Source organism: Perna viridis, chromosome 10, assembly GCF_037379345.1.
Source record: "Perna viridis isolate PV_CMFRI_1.1 ecotype Kerala chromosome 10, ASM3737934v1, whole genome shotgun sequence".
In the NCBI taxonomy this organism is placed as follows: domain Eukaryota; kingdom Metazoa; phylum Mollusca; class Bivalvia; order Mytilida; family Mytilidae; genus Perna; species Perna viridis.
The window spans coordinates 4,456,583-4,479,096 of NC_142454.1; the positions used below are offsets into that span (position 1 = coordinate 4,456,583).

The 22,514-nt window shown below is 34.1% G+C and overlaps 1 protein-coding gene across 1 annotated transcript; it reads left to right on the plus strand.

Moving 5' to 3' along the window:
- The first annotated feature begins 1,201 nt into the window (after nt 1-1,201).
- LOC148604220 (sodium/glucose cotransporter 4-like) lies at nt 1,202-16,798 on the plus strand. The gene is made up of 14 exons (XM_088551170.1): nt 1,202-1,528; nt 3,211-3,282; nt 3,692-3,796; nt 4,317-4,376; nt 5,122-5,226; nt 5,917-6,022; nt 7,428-7,508; nt 8,505-8,719; nt 9,316-9,451; nt 10,592-10,699; nt 11,909-12,228; nt 12,592-12,813; nt 15,153-15,282; nt 15,695-16,798. The coding sequence occupies exons 1-14, from the start codon at nt 1,451-1,453 to the stop codon at nt 15,904-15,906; spliced, it is 1,950 nt and encodes a 649-aa protein (XP_088407296.1). The 5' UTR covers nt 1,202-1,450; the 3' UTR covers nt 15,907-16,798.
- Nucleotides 16,799-22,514: the final 5,716 nt, after the last annotated feature.

The window sequence follows — 22,514 nt, forward strand, 5'->3', positions numbered from 1 at the left end:
GAAAGATGCCACGTTCCTCGCACGTTAAAGAACCCTACTGTGGTATTCTCCCGGAGTAGGAACCATAGGGCTCCGCCACAGGAGGCTAAATTGCCCGACCCTACCCACCTCTCCCTATTTCCAGTGGCAATCAAAATTTGTCGACCCCATTGTCCTTGTGTCCCATCCCTTTTTCATTTCACCATCATTTCATGTTCATTTTATCATCAATTTCATGTTCATCGTCTGAATATAGCTGAAATATTGCTGCTCGGACGTTAAACCCCAACAAACAAACAAACCCTTGCGTCGATTTTGTCCTGCTATTCCAGATACTTCCACACAACGTAATAATGTTTTCAGAGTTATACGTTTGTTCAATTAGTTTTTAAAATGAAATTTCTATATATCATATCATGTGATTCTTTCGGTAGATCTGAAATCGGACATTTGTGAGGAAGCACTGTGTATAAATTCAAATTTCAAATGATTTTTCTTATTATTGCAATCATGGTTCGTGGGGGGGCATTCTATGAATATTTATGTTTGTTAATGTTTACATCGTGGGTACCCGAGGTACATGAATTTCTAACAATTCGTGGATAATGAAGCTTTGTTGGGGGTTACAACCCAAAAGAGTCTTTTCCAGTGTGGTTGACCTCCAAGACGTCATCTCTGTTCCATTCACTATATTTATATCACAAAAAGTTTGATTTGCATCATTGGCAGCCATCTTGCTTTTCTTAAAGAAAATGAACTAAGATTAAAATTTTGATGATCTACCTATTAGTAAATAGCCTTAATATACGTTTTACATTAATTAATATCAAATAAGTCATTAATTTCTTTAAATAGCACGTTTTAGGGCGAAATAAGTTATATATATTAAGTAACTGCATGTAAATAGTCATTATTGATAATAAAACTGCCATCTGTTGCTGACCCATGCATTTTTTTTAGTGTGGATAGTGGTTTTTATATAGACTTTTCTTTTGTTTAAATTATGGAAGCCAGTGATGTAATAGATAAAGTGATCAAATACTATAAACCGTGTGCAGTTGATTAAAACTACATGTACATGGCAGATATCCGAAAAATACACACGATATATATATCACATTTAGATTTTAGTGCACTTGTACATCTATATTTTACCAGTAAGCATTTACCTGTTCCGTTAAGAATAGGCCGACAAATGTAAAAATTGTTACCTTAATTCATGCATGAACACAAACATAACGTGTCTGAAATATAAACTGCAAATTATGAGTAGCTCCAAAGGACCACCCTCTGGTGAGGTGTATCACTGGGACCCCTCTCTAGACAGTATCAGTATTCAGAAACCATTGAAGCGAATTACAGGTATAATTGAACAAAAACACCTTCTACAACTTGATGACTTTAAAATGACAGCAGTAAAAAGCTGTACAAATAAATATCGTTTACAAAACTTCTAGCGGACGATAACAACATGGCGGAAGAACTAAATACGGAGGACTATGTCACTATTGGAGTGTATTTTGTCGTGGTTCTGGCAGTTGGAATTTGGGTAGGTCTTAGATATTTTTCTAACAATAAATTACACTAGTTGTAAGTAGATGCTAATTATTACGGTTATGGATAATTTCACGCATTTGACTATTCTCTTACACCCGTAACAACAGCTTAGTATATCACACCAAACTGTATGAAGATACAAGGACAGCGATCTTGTGACAATCGGTGAGAAGTAAGAAAATAAAAAAAATACACAGTCATGAGATGTAAATTTCTATAAACAATAGCAAATTCTATAAACAAAGTAGACACATTCTACATGTCATTTTTTTGTTATTTAAAATACATGTTATTAGTTTTTGTACATGTCCTATACAATCATCCTACCGAGTCAGGTTATGATTCCACCTTCACTCCTTCCTGAGAGAGCGATGGTGGACTGAAAACCCTCACTTGGGAGGATTTGTACATTTAACCCACCTTAAATATTGCAATAATAAATGATAGCAACACAGGTTCCCAAGTTTCAATGCTCAAATATTACTTTAAAGTTGATATCATTTAGAGAGACAAAGAAGTGGACTTGGTGCATGAACCGCAACAAATGCAGCGTATAACCCAAATACAAAATAATAAATATCAACAATAGTAAACACGTTTTAAGCCCTGAAAGTTAAAAGAAAATCTGATGTAGTTTAAGTTATGGACCATCGTTTTAACGTTTTTATTCGGGATGATTGAGATATTGCTAAAATAATAAATTGTGCTTCATACTTTTTATCTGCATTATTAAATTACAAACCTATTGTAGTCTTGCAGTATAGATAAAAACATATTCGTATGTTTTATGAGAATTGTTGTGTAGCAAAATGCAATAAAAATATAACAGCCTACTTTAGAAAAATTTGTAGAGCGTATGATTGTAGACCTCCCATTCCCTGTTTGTTTGCTACCGGAATTGCTCATTTCCTTTCGTTTCTTTGTATTATTTTAGTTACTTAGTGTTCTATGTTGTGTGTGTCTGTTTTTTCGTGTCTGGATTTTGTCCTTCAATTGATTGCTCTTTAAGTGATGATTGACCTTCGTATTAATGTTCTTTAGATTGTTTTAAACACTGGACATTGTATCCCGACCATGGCTGGAGGCACTACGTAGTTCATGATCAAAAACCTATTATCTGTTTATCTCCCGGGGTGGGACTTAAAATCTCCACAAATTATACCATTCAATATGCTGACCTAAATGGCCATTTTGTATTGTATAGCGGTTCATATAGTTAAATTTATTCTTGTACTTAAATATCAAATTTCGTTCGCCCTACTTTCCATATAAAACTTGCATAAGTCCAAACTCTTTGTTTGTTTGTTAGTTGGGGTTTAACGTCCGAGCAGCAATATTTCAGCTATATTCAGACAACTAAACTCTTTAGTGTGGATAAGGTTATAGGTGTTATGAACCGGCAACCAAACTCTTTAGTGTGGATAAGGTTATAGGTGTTGTGAACCGGCAATCAAACTCTTGATGAAATTGGTTTGTGGCGTAGTACCACAATATTAGTTTCATGAGACGCTTTATAACGAACCACGGGAAGCCGTGCATATAAAATCTGTATAAACCGCACTCTTTCAAACCATTTTGAGCATTAATACTTAAATCATATCAACCTGTACCTTCACGCACTAACAAAATAAGGGTAAAGAGTTTTCATTTTGTGATACTTTTTTTTAATTGTAGTCCACATTCAGACCGAACAGAGGCAATGCAACTGGATATTTCCTGGCTGGAAAAACTATGCACTGGATTCCAGTAAGTATAACAGGCGAAGCATTGTTAAAATAAAACGTAGAAGTAATAAATCCTGTACTTACAACGATCAAAGCATTTTCTCAGATGAAGTGCGAATTGCTGTAAGTATAAGTGTTAAGTAAAAAGAGCATCATTTGCTGATATATTAGTATTGTAAAATTTTAAACAAATGACAGAACAATGACGAAATAATATAGAGACACACTGCAAAAATTTCCACTTTACGAAAATCACAAATTTGTAAGTAACAAAAGGTGTCATGACCAGAAGAGTATCATATCTATCCATTTTCGACACATTTTCTTCTTTTTTTCACAAAATACATCATGTACATTTACGATTTCCAATGAAATGTGTACCTTTTTTCGTCAAAGCCTGTTATATGCATGGATATATTTTTTCACACTAGGTGGGAGCATCTATCTACGCCAGTAATATAGGCGCACCAATGTTTATTGGTTTGGCAGGAACAGCTGCAGCTTCTGGTCTGGCAGTTACTATTTATGAGTGGCACGTAAGAAGTTCTTTGCTTTCAACCTAGGTTTCACAAGATAGATCATGCATAGTTCTTGCAGTGATTATCTTAGCAGAAATCATGCAAGAAATCATGCGAAAAAGGAAATTGTTATAAATTTAAATAATAAGTATAAATACATACAGTAATCGATTGAAACAATTGAGTTAGAAAAAAAATCCCTTGATATTTTAATACAATATCAGAGGGTATATTCGCTGTTTTAAAGCTAATTCATAGGTTTGTTCAACAATAAACCCAACCCCTTTATGCAATTAAGCACAGTAAAAAAGTTTGATTTTACACTGTTTTGAACATTTTCTGCAATGGGTTTAACGCTGGCTAATGCGATATACCATTTTATCAGTATGGAGTAGTGACTCGCCCATAACAAGATAAACACATTTTCATGCTTTTGGATATTTGACCTTCACCACTACATGTACATGTATAGCATTTATTTTAGCATAATTACCAATCATACATTCCCCTAAAAAATGTTTTGTGTATCTTATCACAGGCAGTTTTCTTCCTGATAGCTCTTGGTTGGATTTTTGTTCCAGTCTATATATCATGTGGGGTATGTATCGTCGGACACACTATATATAGTATTGATGACCACTTTGGATATTTCTTGCTTTGACTTTCTGTATCTTTCCATGCCTTGTAAATATGCATAAAAAAACGTTTCGGGAATGTTAATTTCGTTTAAACGTCAAAAATTGAAAACAGTTCAGCTGAAAGGTAATATCGAAAACATTTTGGTAAACATTCAGACAAAAAAATCGATAGAGCAGATTTCGTTTTAATGTTTTGACCATTATCGATTGAAGGGTTGCCTAATCTATTTCAAACTAAAAGTTTTAAGAAACCTTTCTAAAGCTATAGACATATTTATACATATAATTGTGAACCACGTGTTGTGAACTCGGCATTTCATATAACAAGCCTGTTTCTCTCTTATATTCAGGTCATATTTCAGAACTTGAACATCCAGGGGCGTAGCTGCCTATACGCAAATACGCAGTTGCGTACTTTCGGAAAAAGTAACAAAAATAAAAACACACATTTTAAAGATGAAATAAAGGTTTTATGTAATGACTCACTGGGGGCCTTGAGCGACCCCCCCGCCCCCCAAGACCCCTCGCCGTAATTTTGCATACAAATAAAACAGGCCTAGCTACGCACCTGACATCTTATCATTTCAAATAACCTGAATAAGTTTGTAACTTTCGAAACTTAATAATTAATCCAAAATATTCATAATGTTAATATATGTGAATATAATGCACCCATTTGCAACCATTTGGCGTTTTTACTGCCAGGCTTTCACCATGCCAGAGTACCTTAGGAAGAGATTTGGCGGGAAAAGAATCAGGATGTACTCATCATTTTTTGCACTGATTGGTTATATTTTATTCAATATTACGGTATGTACATATATTACATAGATGTGACAAAAAAAAGCAAAATCGGTAATATTTTACAAATGGTTGAAGACTACTGTTGTATTAATAAAGAAAGCGAAGTACAAAGAGGTTAATGCATATCTTGCACAGTGTTTAAACAAACCACAATGTACCTGTAGAAATTCATTGATCCATACAATAGACCATTACACAAAGCACCTTATGTAAACAGAAAATTACAATTGTTATGGAATAGTTATTGTTAAAATTTGACGAGGATTTTTGTTCTTTATGGCCTATACTGTTGACAAAACACACGAGAAGCTAAAGTTAATCAGCCGAATTTATTAAACTTGCAAGTTGGTCTTAGTATGGATTATTTACTTAAACCTGCAAAATAACTGTTGTTAATGGTACAAAATATGTTGGGATAGACTAAGAGCAACAATTTGCTTTTTGTAAAAGGTGGGAGTCTATCTTGCCTTTTTTTATTTAAGAAAATTTAGGCCCGATTTTTTTTTAAAAATATAAACAATAAAATATCCGGATAATTTTTATACTTTCACATAATTTTATTTTGTGGCATTTTACAACTTGATTTATGGCCTATGCTTTGTTTGTGGTTTGGATTTTGGCGGAAGGCTGTCTTATTGGTAATCATACATCTTACATCTCCTATTGTTAAAATCTTCACTACTATTGTTTGAACAGATAGAGATATATTCTGGTGCCATCTTTCTACAACACATTTTGAATTGGAACATGTATCTGTGTGTTGTCATCATCTTGGCTGTCACGGCTGTTTACACGATCGTTGGTTAGTACAATTTACAGTTACATGTATCTCCATGCCAATTAACCCTTAAGATTGGAAGAATGATTGTCCATATTTTTATTTCATGGCAAGTGAACAACAAACCACCTTGTGTCCTTGGTTATGGATCCGTTTCTGTCAGGTGCTATAGAGGAACTTAAATTTTCCCCACAGTCTATGAACAATCATGTAGTCTTCCACGAACTACGTAAAAATAATTCAGACAGTAGTTAAAATTTAGGGAAAATCTCTTTAACGGTAAATTCACTATGTGCCGTCACTTTTCAAAAAAAAGGAAAAAAATGCTTTGATTTAATATCTTTTTTTGTTCATTGTGTTAGAATTATTATCAATTCAGAACCAGAAATCTCTTACTGTATAAATGCTAATTTTCCAACATTTTTTTAAACATCTTCACAATTTCGTCACGTACGTAGCGACCAATATTAATGATGTTCACAGCTATAGTTCCAGGGATCAATTTTATGCACATCGGTACTTGCCTAATACACCTACATATTATAACTCTTTATAGTATATGGATGATTAATTTGAGACGAGTTTTGTGGTTCTGTATGTCTGGATCGTACGGTTATCACATGTCGTCATTTCCTTCATTGTTACATTGCACATTATACTATATTAAACGATAGTATGTGACATATATTAATTAAATTGTATAATGTTCAATAACTCTTACGTTTTAATGTAATGTAACCATGTTCAGTCACATATTAAAGAGGATACATATTTGCAAACAAAACAAGACGACTGTGTATATATTTCTTGTAGTTTTATTTTCTGTTAGTTTTTTTGCGAATCGCCCAACTTACATGTAATTTCTTATTATATATATTCACCTAAGATGCAGTCCTTTCTTCTGTTCAACAAGTCACTGCAGCATAGTTTGTTCAATGTTCTGATGGACAAGGAGGTCTAACTGCATATTAGCTACCTTTATCAGACCTGAAATAAATACATTTAGCTTTCAGCCTCTGATACACTTTTACGCTGAATTTCATCTGAGAACGTACAATCATGTGTGAACATATTCAGGATTAACACATATTAATTTTTCACCCATTCGAATGTGCAATTTATATTGAAATTGCCATTTAATCATAAGAAACTAGTAAAATAGACCATTGCTTTCTGTAGAATGGAGAGAACTTTGTCATCACTAATCTTGAATTGTAACCACACAATAACCATATTCCATATATGGAAAGTTACCATATTTACTTGTTACGTTGGCGCTTTGCTAGTAAACTTAGTTTCAGATTGACGCTTTTTTATTCGTATTACATAACAGTTATCTCAAAATGAACATATTTAAAAATTGGTGTTTTTTTTTTTTTTTTTAGATTCAGGAACTTTCGTCATTAACTTTCCCCATCCTTTTTTTCAGGGGGTCTAGCATCGGTCATATATACCGACACTCTACAGTCTGTTATTTTAGTGATCAGTGCAACCGTTTTGTTTATACTCAGTAAGTACCATTTGCATTGTGTGTAAGAATTCTGTTGTTTCCGGTCAATCTCCAGTAAGACTTTTATCACCACGATATACTTGTTTGTTTGTTGGGGTTTAACGCCCGAGCAGCAATATTTCAGCTATATTCAGGCGATGAACATGAAGTGGATGATAAAATGAACATGAAATGATGATGAAATGAAAAATGGGAAGGGACACAAGGACAATGGGGTCGACAAATTTTGATTGCCACTGGAAATAGGGAGAGGTGGGTAGGGTCGGGCAATTTAGCCTCCTGTGGCGGAGCCCTATGGTTCCTACTCCGGGAGAATACCACAGTAGGGTTTTTTAACGTGCGAGGAACGTGGCATCTTTCCCATCACGGTGCACCACTTTGGTTTGCGGTCAGGTTTTCCGTATTATAGCCTGACAACCCCAGCATGTAAAACACCAGGGTTACCCCATTCCACCACCTGGGGCACACAACCCAGTTGCTCTGTTGGCAGAGCGCCCTAGCCCCCGGCTGAGGTTCTGAGCACTATTAAGTCGCCTTTTACGACAATTTTAGCGCTGTTACAAGCCTATTCTTTTGACACCCGGACCTGCACGGAGCATCACCATGATATAAATATACCTCAGAGACATTAAAAATAAAAAATTCTATAACAAACACGATGTCCAGTACCACATTATAGTAAACTATAAAAAGTAGATATTTAATAATTACAAAATTTAAAATCAACACTTGCAGACTTTCCCATACAAGAGACTGGTCTCTTTTATAATAGCATATGATTATTTAGCATATTTAGTTGAACCTAAACAAGTATATACATGAGAACACAAATGTTACCGGTCACTTTAAGAGTTCATAAAACTGTTAATAGAACCTTCCAATACAATGTTCCCAATTTTTGTTTTATGACGTTATATGACTATGAAGTTTTCCATCACAATGTTACATGAAATATTTTGAATAATTTCTATAATACTATCACTGACATACATGTAGGCATGATTGAAGTTGGTGGATGGAATGCAATGACCTCGAAGTACATGCAAAGTGCAGCGAATTATACTCTTCTAAATCAGTCATTTTACTCATGCGGAATGCCTCGGGAAGATGCCCTTCATATCTTCAGAAGTCCGAAAACTGGAGACATTCCATGGACTGGTGCCTTAACTGGCCTTTCCTTTCTAGGCTTGTATGTATGGTGCCAAGATCAGGTATGTGTTTATTTTTTTCTAATTTTCCAAATTTTGATCTACACTAAGTACGATTCTCAAACTTAAAGCATTTATGCCTTTTTACTTAAACCCCGAAACATTTGTTTTTGCTTTCCTATAACGGTTATAGTCCCGTGCAGGTCCGGGTGTTAAAAGAATAGGCCTGCAGCAACGCTAAGCTTGTCGTAAAAGGCGACTAAATAGTGCTCAGAACCCTAGCTGGGGGCTAGGGCGCTCTGCCAACAGAGCAACTGGGATGTGTGCCCCAGGTGGTGGAATGGGGTACCCCTCGCGTATTACATGCTGGGGTTGTCAGGCTATAATACGGAAAACCTAACTGCAAACCATAGTGGTGCATCGTGTTGGGAAAGATGTCACGTTCCTCGCACGTTAAAGAACCCTACTGTTAACATTCTAATTTTTATTGATTACTATATTTAAGAATCTTCCGTCTCCGGACTTTGGAATTCATCTTGATTGTCGCTAGGACTGAATTTTGACTCGCTTTTGACATTGTGTGTTTAAATTATTATGAAAAAAAAAATGAATTATGCGTTATAGTTTTGTGTATATTTTTTATGTTTTAACTTCTTAAGCTGATAGTTCAAAGGACACTGTCGGCAAAGAATATGGTACATGCAAAGGCAGGTTCACTCTTTGGTGCCGTTCTGAAAATAACAGGATTGCTTTTGTTTGTTGTTCCTGGGATGATCAGCAGAATATTATATCCAAGTTTGTACATTATAATAGATAAACTGCTCTAAACTCTACTACCGTTAAGTAGCTGTTTATATAAATAGACTAGATGTGATTTAAGTAAAAAATAACCCACCAAATTCATGATTAGAGGCGATTTAAGTAAAAAAACCTACCAAATTAATGCACTTTTATTTCTAATATAAAAACAGACCACATAGTGTTAGTTTGTCATTCGGTATGTACTTTTGAGATGAAATTATATGAAATGTGTACATGTATGAAATTGACTCTTTGCAAGATTTTCTGTTAATATGTGGAATTGTATAGATTGTTTATGATTGTGTAAATGTCTATTAACACATTAACATTTTATAAACATAAACTAAGTTAATAGTCTCTGGATTTCCATTTTGCCAATTATACCGTGCTAAACGACACTGTAATGTTTTGGAGTACTTTGCTGTCTGAGCGCTGGGTAGAGACCAAATGAATAAATTTATGTACATGTTAACTGGTATATTGTAAAAACACAAGTTACCTTCTGTCTATGTTCGCAGTGAAAAAAGGAGCGTTCTTTACTTAAAGAAATCGTTCATATCAGAATTAAACTCAAATGTGTATCTGGGAATGAACTATAATACTAATATATGATGAACCGTTGTAGAACAATGGTATAAAGATACAAATCATTCATTACATACAAAGGTACAGCGGCAGATGTAAAAAAAACAAATAAAGAAATTCGAAAGAGTAATCAAGGGAACCAAGGTTATAGCGGTAATCAAAAGAATGTAATCCAGGGACAACGACCAGACATGGGAAACAGACATACACAACAAAGAACATCAAGTAACTAAAATCATACATACAAAGTAACAAAAGCAAATGAGCAACTCAGACTCCACTAAACAATGGAAGCATGGACCAGGTGCACCGGTAGGGTAAGCGTCCTCTGCTTTTCTAGAAACATCCACCGAGTTGCTCATAAAAAGTCAAGTCCGGGGTAGACGAAAGAGGAAAGGAAAAGTATGACACGTTGAACAAATCAGTTTTCACGGCGTAGATGGATACGCGGTAACGATCCACGAGTTCATGATGACGACCATAAAACATTTGTAGTGATGATTTCACTTAATTGTCAGTTCATATCAATAACATCGTTTCTCCTTTCAGATGAAATTGCTTGTGCTGATCCTCAGAAGTGTAAAGATTTCTGCAATAATGAAGCCGGATGTAGCAACTTTGCATACCCTCTACTGGTACTGAGGCTATTACCAAAAGGTATTTGATGAAATCACAAATTCAAATTAGTTTGTTAAAGAAAACTCACATGGAGCTTAAGAGAACAATATCAAAGCATATATACATATATATTGAGAATATAGCTGACACAAAAGAGTCAATAGAGACTACATACCAAGGAAGACAATCCAGTTCCTATGTATACATGTATAGAAGAATCAATGACCGAACACAAGTAATGTCAATGCAATTTTCAGTTTCCTTGCCATCACATTCGTTAAATATACTTGGACATAAAAATCTGGAAATATTTCTGTATACACTGGCCTCTTCATTATTCATCAGCCAAATAAATTTACTATCATTATTAAGTATTGTAATATTCTTATTATAGCCGCTATCAATATAGGGTTGTCTTGTAGCTACATATTTTTCACAAGGCATTGAAATGTTTCACCAGAGGGGCAATTCTTGCATGTTCTGTCATTAACAGGTGTTTTTTATTATTGTATATCTTCCTGTACAGTCATCACTACAGAAGTTTTATGGTCATCATCATGAACTCGTGGATCGTTATGGTGTATCCATCAGCACCATGAAAACCGATGTATTCGACGAGTCATAGTTTTCCTTTCCTCGTTTGTCTACCCCGGACTTGACTTTTTATGAGCAACACGGCGGGTGTTTCTAGAAAAGCAGAGGACGCTTACCCTACCGGTGCACCTGGTCCATGCTCCCAGGTTTTAGTGGAGTCCGAGTTGCTCATTTACTTTTGTTACTTTGTATGTATGATTTTAGTTACTTTATGTTCTTTGTTGTATATGTCTGTTTTCCATGTCTGGTCTTTGTCCCTGGATTACATTCTTTTGATTACCGCTGTAACCTTGGTTCCCTTGATTACCCTTCCTAATTTAATTTGATATTCATTACATTTCCTTTGATACACCATTTATCTCCTTTGATAGTTGATTTAATTCAAAATCCTAGAACACATATTAGGTAGGCGGGGGAGTGTGTGCCAATTGAGACATACCAAGGACATCAAACAGTACTGGTGTGTAAGAGGAAAGCCCGAATATCCAGGTTGAAAATATTATCGAACCTTTAGAATAGATAGGGCTATAGAATTATTGCGTTATTCACGCAGATTGTATATTAAAATCAATTTTTATAGTCTTGGTGATATTTATAAGGTAGATGTAGCCCTTTCATGGTAGTTTTTTTCTAGTATATATGTATATTTAACAGGTCTGAAAGGATTGATGCTGGCGGCATTACTGGCAGCTTTAATGAGTTCATTAACATCCATACTAAATAGTGCTAGTTCTATAATGACTATGGATATCTGGCGCCAGTTTAGGAAGCATGCTTCCCAGGCTGAGCTGATGATCGTTGGTAGGATAACTGTCTTGGTACTGGTGACGGTCAGTATCATTTGGCTGCCGATACTGGAGGCCGTTGAGGGAGGAATGTTTTGGTTTTATATGCAGGCTTTGAGGTCTTATCTGATTCCACCAATGTGTGTTCTATTCCTTCTAGCATTTTTCTGGAAAAGACTGACAGAACAGGTTGTTAATTTTGTGTAATTGTTTAAACATGCCATGTTTTTGCTTGCTATAAAACCGTGGTATACATGTAGATGAAACAGCAAAACAATAATAAAATGCACACCGTCTCTATATCTTCCCAAATGGACATATATTTTTTGCAAACATTATCTTTTTTCTTGTTTAGTAAAAATGTTCGGACTGAAATTAAAACAAAATAAAGGCTGTAGGCTTCTACCATATCGCACTTTAAGTCCTGTATTGAATTATATCCAACCTGATAAAAGTAAATGAATAAGGATAAAATCTGTAAATGTTGCAAACCATTTTATTCTACATCGATATTGAAAATCGTTAGTCATTTTAATTTTTCGTTATTTACAGGGAGCTTTCTGGGGCTTGATGTTAAGCTTGGTCGTAGGTATAGTTCGGATGGCTCTAGATTTTACTTATTTAGCCCCAGTCTGTGGTAGCGGCGAGGCTGACAACAGACCATCTATCGTCAAGGATGTCGACTTTTTACATTTTGCGGCAATTCTAGCAATATTTAGCTTTATTGCTATGGCCGTTATCAGTATGTTGACATCACCGAGACCGGAACGAAAGGTAAAAGTTAATACATTGGTCTGTTGGCGGACGTATAATGATATACCGCTCTTCGTCCGTCTGCTCACCCGTCCACAAGTCGTACAATAAAACATATATTGTAATAGGGATTTTTTCTTGGCTTTTTATTATCTTAGTTTTCTTTTCTCATTTTTTACACCGGGTAGTGGAGACAGGCATTACCATCTATATCGCAGTTGTTTATAGGGTTTGTAAGTCTCGTTCTAGTTCCATTTTTCTTCCTGGAATTATCGGTGTAGAACGTATGGAAATCCGAAGTCCGATCTGAATTTTATTGTTTACTTCCGGGATCTCGAAATGCTTATCAGGCACGAGACCGCAATTAATTTTCAAGTGCATTTCAATATACACATTTGAGCAGATTAAAAAAATTCCACCGGCGCAAACTGAATAAAACTTCTCTGGCCTAAAGATATGTACAAACAGGATTTTATATATAAATTGTAGAAAATTTTACCATCATTTTCTGAAATTAATACATATAATTCGGAGATGGGGTAAACATGACAAATGAACTGAGTTAAAAGTCCTAAATTTTAACCTTCTTCCACTGAACCAAATCACAACTTTTAGTCAGAACTAATTAATGAAAAAAAAATCCCATGTAATTTTAACCTATTTTCTACCAATTAGAGGCAAAAATTCAGCAAATAAGTTTCCAGTAAAAATATGAAAAAATGTGGAAGGTACCTACTACCAAAGTTGGAACTATATTCATATACAACGAAAACCAAGGGGAATTAATTGTATTCTCGTACCATCATTTTCATCATGTAGAACCTTATGTTAATCATTTTTATCAGTATCTTTACACGAACGTATTTTGTGCTCTTACATATTGCACTCAAGGCAATGTTTATGACGAATCACCATGCCTTTGAATGGTAGAAGAGGACCCATTCTCATAAAATGAGAACCACGCCATGAAATCATGTGACAAGACTTGTATACCCTATTGGAATAAGTCACAATTTCAGTATATACATGTATAGTCTGTCTGACGTTTATAAATCTTTTAAAAAAATCTTGAAAATTTATGTTAAAATATTTTAACTTTTCTACTGCAGATAATACACACGAACTCGGAAATATTTTCATTTCTTTTCTAAGGCAAAGATATTCCTATAAGGCTTAATGCAATTTCCATAGGAACTTTCAGTTATATATATTTGAAGAGCTAAATATTACAGTGCATAAACTAAGTCATGTGACATCAACTGATTTAAATATCTATAGATAAAATCATGCTTTCTTATCTTGTGTTGACTTCTATAGATATTTGAATTTCGTACAGTGACCAAGCTATGTTGTCTAGCTTGACTACATATAATTTTGTTTTATAAATTTATATTATGCAGAAATTTAAATAGCTGTTCTAACATTTAAACAGTCTGAGTTAAAGTTTAAAAGTAAAATTGCATTAAGCCTAATGAGTGTAAGAATATTTTATGTCTGTGGTGATAAAAATCTAACATTATATTTCTCTGGAGTTTGTATGCACTATGGAAAAGCAAATTCAATTTTATAAGACAATATAAAAAAATGTATAAGAAAGTACTTTCGAAGATTAAGAAAACTGAAACGGACCGTAGAAGATTGTCAAATGTTTGAGCTCACAGTTAGTTTTATCTTTATCCGAGTTATATATATAAAGTCTAAAGGAATCTGCCAAACAGCAAACTTAATGAGTTATCCGAAATATTAAATGTAAATTTTACCATGTTTTGGTGATGTAAAGACACAATCACCCACAGCGTACGTGATTCAGCTTCTGAATCTGTTTTGATCTTGAACTTTATGAGTTTTATGCTGAAGAAGGGTATCAGTTATCCGAAATATTCAATGTAAATTTTACGGAGCTCATTCATTGTTTATGGTACACCGCCATCTTTCTCCAAGGAATTTCAAAGCTAATACTTTCTACTCAGTCAATAATTTCCTAATTATTGTTAAATAAATAAATAAATGTAAAATGGTATCCATCGACGTATGAAAAGACAAAACAGTGGTTCTGCACTTGCGCAATCGTCTACTTCCGTGTCACTTCCGTCAGAATATTTTTAGCCTTAGAAGTTTCAAAGTTCTGAGCCCGGTTTCACATGAAAACCTCAAGTTGAGATTTTTCTCAAATCCTTGAGTTTTTCCTTAAATATCCAAATTCAAGAAATCTGATTGGTCGAAATTTCAGTTTAGAGAATATTTTAGGAAATCCTCAATTTGAGATTTTTTATGAAACCCTGGCCTGGTCTTGCATTCTACTAAAATAAACCGACGCTGCTTCGTCAGTATGGGAACTTAAAAGTCGCTTAACATTTTAGTTACGACGTGTTACGTACTGGACAAAGGATGACAAAGCAGAACCGGAACTCTCATCTGAAGAGGAGGAGGAAGTCGAAAGAGAAGAAAACAGGAAACGGAGAGATGAGCAACAACATGAGGACACTGACGGTAATGAAAAATTATACCATTATATTTTGTGACAAAAAAAATGGATGTTCAAACTAAACTAATTAAACAAAAGTAACACATATGAATGAGAATGCAATAATAAAAAAAAACCCCAAAAACAAACAAAAACAGAAAAAAAAACGTTTATCTCCGGATTTCTACCAGTCGAAGCATCTTCTTGTGTCAAAGTTGTTAAAAAAGCACCGGTGTCTTACCAATGTTATATAACACAATTACACGGGGAGATATTACATCAACAGTTAAATTGAACTTGATTTATACATATTGATATTAGTGGCCTTTTCAGTTGGCTTTCATTTATGTTTTAAAAACTCGACCACGTTTAGGTTCAGTAATTACATTGCAACTTCTGATATACAGCTTCATAGCAATGTTTGCCCTACTTTTTCAGAGGATTTTGTCGCAAGATGTCGGAAATCTTTCCGGGACTGGGTATGTGGAACGGTGGATGATTCTAAGAAGTACCTGACACACGAGGAGCAAGTGCAGCTCCGACAAAAGATGACGTCATTGGAAGAGAAGTCGCTACATCGAAGAATTTTAAATATTGCAGCAATACTTGTTGCAATCCTTACAACATTTCTCATCGGATTTTTCTACTAGTTTTAGAAGACGTTTTTGTAATTTATCATGGAAATTTTATTTTTTGTTGTTTGTGTAGTCTACTTGATTACTCGATTTTCCTGGTACAAAATACGTGTAAATAACTTAACGAACCATAATCAGAAACATATATTAGCATGAAGTCTTTTTGTTAAAATACTTTCAAAATGTCATTTTTCTCGGATTATGGACATCATTTTCCTCTTTGATTTCAATTGTTCAAGCGTCAAGTGAAGTTCATACATTTTTCCAGTAATGTTCTTTTGTACAAATATATATTTTTTAAAGTTTTAAAAAAGGGCTATGAAGATAAGCCGAAATCATTTTTTTCTATTTTCTTTTTTATTAGATTTTACATGTAAAAACGGTCAGTAATTGTCGGTGCTGAAATAACATCATCATCATCATCATCATCATGTGGTTTCTTTTTGTCTAATTTTGTCCCATCCATGTAAGAATGTTTTCATTAGTCCTGGGAAATCGTTGAACATTTTTCCTAAAAAGTCCTCAGATACCACAGGAAATATTTCTAATCAACACAGGAATAGCATACAGATTATTTTAAGCGACTCACTATATTGGTTAAGCGAAATGCATTTACATGAAGAACAATATGATCAAAAGAGTCAAAATAATGTGTTACTCTTTCAAAAGTAGGCTTATTTTCGGCGAGGACATACATTCAATGACCGTGTCACTGAAAAGTTATTGGTCGTCGTCTGTTGCGGACGGACTTTTCTAACCTAAAAAATTAACTGATGAGCCTTTTTATTGTTAACTACCGGATATTCAGCTTGTGAAATACTCCAATTTTTATATACAAGCAAAATATTTTGCGAAATTTTTAATTTACTTAGCATTAGTTATATTAGTAAATAAAAATATGTTTGTGTTTTTTTTTTAATTTTGTAGATATGATATATTATTATATTGCTACAAGCCAAGACGCATTCATAAAACACAGTAGTCGGCTATTTATGTGTTTTGAATGAAAATCGATACCCCCACCCACACACACAAATGAGTGTTTCCATCATGCAATACACTTATTAGCGTATAACATCAGCCAGAATATACAAAAGCCTAAGAAGTCTCATGTTAGAAAAGTATCTAAAAAATGGGGAAAGATTTATACATTCAGACAACATATCATGAGAGTCAGTCTAGTTTCAAGACAAACATGATCTAAGTATACTACATACTAGAAGAGGTAACGACATCAGTTTGCCTCCTTTGACCTTGAGAGTCATTCATTTAAAACCAGAGAATGTAATGCACCCTTGGGTAGACCCTGTTTCGGATTTCGCTCAAATTATGATCTTTTTGATAGTAACATACAATGGAGATGTTTTTATTTTTTATTTTTTTCACAAAGATTGGTTAATATGTAAACGGTTTCTCACACATTTGAACCTAAAAGGACGTTGAGAAATTTCGAAAAAGTGTTTCTTGAGTATTTTTCTTGAAGTTCAAAAAATCTACTTTTCAATGAAACGCTAGTTTAAGGATTGGATTTTTCCAAAACATATTATGATTGTGCAGTAAGTAGAATGTTGCCTAGTATATTTACGTTTCAGCAGACAAAAAATTATCATAAATATGAAGAAGATTATATCTCCACATTTTGCAAAAATGTTGGTCAATGTGCTATAGGCGAGTACCGAACAAGGGATTTCGAGGTTTTTAATGCACCTATCTAACACACGGCTATGTTATATATCTTTGAAAAGGTTCTATAATTGCACTTTCAGAATTGCTTGGTCGTAAAAATGGGAAATGGTCACAATTTTGTGTAAAGTACAAAAACAGCAAAAAATGAGTATTTCAAAATCATATAACATTTAAATAAAAACGTCGTTTAAAAATAAACCATACTTTAAAATTATATCAAAATTGCTTTATAATCAATTTAAACCTTAGCTTTATTCATTTTTAAATTACCTTCTAGAAAGTCTTTAGAATTTAGGAAAAAACGCATTATTTTGTAAAAAAAAAAAACCCAATTTTTTTTTTTTTGGGGGGGGGGGGTTTCCATATTAAACGATCGACTTTTTTTTTTCTTGCCTTATAAACATAAAAAAATGTTTTCGTCACAAGAACATATTTATCTATTTTTCTAAACCTAAGATCGTGGTTGATTCACCCCTTTATTGCTAGAAATGCTGTTTTTTTTAAACGCAAAAACGCGGGAAAAGGTTTTAAAGTGTCAACTTATAATGGAAGATGCTTATTTATTATATGCAACGAAAAGTTGCGGATTTTTCATGTTTTGTGTCTGTCTGTACGTTCGTACCTGTGTCCTTGCGTCCGCCTGTCTGTCCGTGCGTCCATCATAACGTCTTGTGGCCTAGGTTTTTTAACGATTTACTTCAAACGTATGTGAATGATTAGAAACAATAATATCTTAGACGTTTTTCACGTGCATCGGTCAATGGGCAATATTTTATTTGGTCACATACATGTAAAGGATTGAATATACTAAAGTGTGTAAATGTTTGCGTGTTGGGTATTGTGAGCGTGCTCGCTAAGAGAAACTTATAATGCTTTAAGAAGTTAGAGGCTAATTATAAATGCCCATTCTTAAAATTTCTTCATTTTTTACTTGAGGTTGCCTTTATTGCTTTTTGATGACTTTAATTTTGATGATTGCCCAATGTGAGAGAACGGCTCATAAAAGTGTCAAATGTTGTATGCGGCATGCCAAAACACTTAAGGTATTTCGAGACAGAGACATTCTTGTTACCTAATGCAACCTAAAAAAAAAGCAGCTCCAGTCGGCTATATGTCTTACACAGAAGTATGAAACTTCGTACGGCACAGTTGGGTTGTTTTCCTGAAAGCATTTGGTAAATAGGAGTGACTGCATATAAATCTGTATCTACCAACAGATATCAAAGACTCCAATTTCCCAATTTTTACAGATGATGAATTAAAACACGACAGAGTATAAAAGCCACCAAACCACAGAATGTGTAACTGAAAACTGACGCTTAAGTATGCACAGAAAATGGTCGACATGCCTGTTCACATATATATATATATCAGCAAACCACTAATATTGTATTTCTGCTTGTTGAACACAGTACACAAAAGAATTTGCTGTCTCCAATTGAAGGTAATTTACATGGTAGCTCAACAACAGTCCGTGGTAAATTTCTAAAGAAGTACCAAGTAATGAGAGGTTTCGGCATGGAAAGAAAACATTCCAATAGCTTAGAGAAAGCCTAGTTGTTCTGAACAGTATCAGCTGTATGCTTTAGTCGCACCAGTATAAAGCGATGAAACTTTTTCGCCTATTGGCTGGGCTTATATTCGACAACTGGTGATTCTCTGATTGCGTTGCCAAGTATTCATTTTTTATTGCTGCTTACCTCCTCACAAACATGAGATGCGGCACTAACTATTAAGTAAAAATAATCCTTTCCGTCTACTGTTTCAGCATTCATGTCAACTTTGACATCGTAATGGCAGAAAACAGTGGGTATATATTAAGTACAAACATGCAAAGGTTGTCAGCTACAATGTACAATCAAACCTCGTAATATGAAGCAAGGAATCTATGAAAGTATAAATGCTCAATTAGAAATTATGACCTTTGATATAGTGCAATTGCAAAGAGATGTCAATACATAGTGTGACTAGAGCATTTGTAAGCAATGGCACAATGCATTCGGACAAACCTTAACTTTTTCTTATATATACAAAAGGAATTCATGTAAATGTTCCTTTTTCTACATTGCTGTAAGATTTATCATCGAAAAGTCATGTAATAAACCCTGCCGATAAAGAAGGCAAAGTCTCTAAAGATTTCATCAGTGTCATTCTGTTCACAGTATGATATTTATTGAAGAACAGTAATCCTAATTTTGCGTCTTTCAACTGAAAATTCCAAATACAGTATTTTGGTTTCTTTTTCTGAAGTTTACGCAGACATTTGTGGTTGTACACATTCTTTTTTTTCAATTTTTAAACTAATAACTCTGAGTGCCTAAAACAGTTGTGAAAAAACTACTTTATGCAAAGTTTGATTTCCCCTGACCTTGATTCACATCAACAACTATGTCGTCCCCGAAATGTTTATAAAGAAATGAGTTGAAGTCTAAAAGAAGCGTATTTGAATAACTTGTCTGTAAGCAGGAAGCAATATTTGTATTTTTTCAACAAGAGACCTTTTTCAGAACGAACAACTGTACACTTATAGATTTGATAAGTCACGTGAATGGTACACGAACATGTTCTCATTTGATTTTTTGGCGATTCTGTATCACGCCTAAGTTATGCTGTATTTTGAAATACAAATGAATACGATGGAGTTTCCGATCTTTTTGCATAAAATGCAAGACGACCAATTGTGTAAGGTATTAGATATAGTCAATTGGTTTGGATATGTACCAAAAAAAGTAGTATTTCTTCGAGTAAGTGTTTTTAACACTTTAAATGATAATGAAAAATTCGATTGAGATTGAAGAGTATTCAAACAAAACCAAAATTCTAGCGAAAATAAAAAGAATGTAATCCATGGACAAAGACCAGACATGGAAAACAGACACACAACAAAGAATGTAAGGTGTCGTTTACTTGTATGGGTCTTGTAATAACTTTTGTGATGCCTAATTTTGTTTGAAGGAATGTCATCGAATGGATCAAATTCAATAAGTAACATTCTATATACATCACCTTTCCTGCCTTAAAGCATTTATAAAAGGTGAGAATATTTTATCAGTTGATAAGCGGTTAGTTTCTGCTGTGTGACAGTTTGACATATAATACAACGATGCCAATTTATTGGCTTTTATACGTTTTAGTGGCAGGGTATGCATTCAACGGGACTGAAACTCGATCATGATGCGCAAATATTATGTCTTTTTAAGGAATATTTCAATTTACACAATGAATAAAACGAGGCCGGGATAAACACGAAAACAATCCGCAAGACAGCTCAACTGCTATTTATTTTAAAGGCTTGTAAAATAGTAAGTAGCATCATTGATCTTCACACATTAATGTCGTTGTATTTGATTATTTATAGTTTAATGTTGTTTTTATCAAGATTTTTTTCCTTTTTATGACAATGTTTTATCTTTTTATTAAGAAAAGAAATAATTCAGCAACAAAAGTTTAAAAATAAATTGAAATAAATCTCACTGTATGATTACAAGCTTTTTGAAACCTCTTTGATCTCGCGAGATTTTTAAGAAACGTGACCACGGTAAACTTTTACGGCCAATCAAATCTTAAGCTATGATGACATTCAATCTTTCAATCCATACCAAAATTAGCCATGTGTTAGGTAGGTGCGTTAAAAACCTAAACGGGAGGCCTTTTTCCAAATTGGCGCTCGCCTGTTAATGAACTAAAGAAAATTGAGACCCCATTTTTGTCAGTTGAGATGTAAAATACTGACTCTATAAATAGATCTAATGAATAAAAGTCGGCATTGACACACAATTTATCTGGTTAATGTAAACTGTTTCTCTGGCTTAAGAAGAGTGTTGTATTGGAATGTCTAGGATGACATTATTCTGATCAAAATACACTTTTTGCCAGATTTAAGGCACTAGTATTTCATTTGATTTTGAAATACACTGCTAAGTGTCAGCAAAAAATACTGAAGCATTAAAATAGAGGGACAATATCAAAGTCCATGGTCAAAACGTTGAATTATCAAACAGAGACGGTCAACAGGGATTCGAGAGGTTAATGGAAATGGAATACACCTATATATATAGCCTAAAAGTAATTCTAAGAAAAGGAAACTACCATTCTTGCTTCCTCTTTTATTTGCTTCAGAAGTAGAAATTAAACACCGACAACGGGCGAGAGACAGCTGAGGCATTTTCGTAGAAGTTTTTTTTCCGATTTACGATTTATTTAAAAAATACTATTGTTGTTGTCGAAAAAGCAATTAATTTAAGTTTACCCCTTTTATGATTAAATCTAATACAAAATGATAAACTAGATTCGTCTTTTTCCTTGAATTTCAGTCCAGCATCCACGACTCTTTTCACCTTTAATGACACTGATCGGTAGACAAATGACTCCGGTACATACAATAGACGCCCAAGTGACAAAAATAATCTGTTTAAAGTGTTTCTTCCGACCAACAGCTGCAACGCACATACATGTATCATGTACGACCTTAATTGACAATTTACTTTCAAATTGAGAGTCATCACTGCGAAGCAAGCAGAGTGTACAGTTAAGCGCCAGTTCGTGATGAACTTTTCACCACTAAAACGTCAAATTACTATGATTTCCATGACCCGTCTTGCCCAGATGTTTTGACGTTAACAAAGAAAGACTTTTGAAATATTCTCGTTTGTCTAAAATAAAACATTGGAAAAAAACTATACAAAAATATTTGCCAGTAATAAAGTATTTATATTAAACTTCTACAATCGATCTACCATATGTTAATTTATATCTAGTAAAGGTGATATATATTTGTCAGTTGAAATTCATTCAAAGTACGTCTTCTTGAAAATTAATATTTGCTGTTTTACTATTTGTGTTAGCTGATGTTACAGTTCCACCATAATCCGATTGCTTTATATCTCTTATACCGCTGTCATCTGGGCGGATACACAAGACTAATACGATTTTAACCT

Coding starts and splice junctions, on each gene's coding strand:
- LOC148604220 (XM_088551170.1), top strand. CDS start 1,451: ATGGCGGAAGAACTAAATACGGAGGACTATGTCACTATTGGAGTGTAT. Junction 9,452..10,591: donor CAGCAGAATATTATATCCAA/GTTTGTACATTA, acceptor TTCTCCTTTCAG/ATGAAATTGCTTGTGCTGAT. Junction 15,283..15,694: donor ACAACATGAGGACACTGACG/GTAATGAAAAAT, acceptor CTACTTTTTCAG/AGGATTTTGTCGCAAGATGT.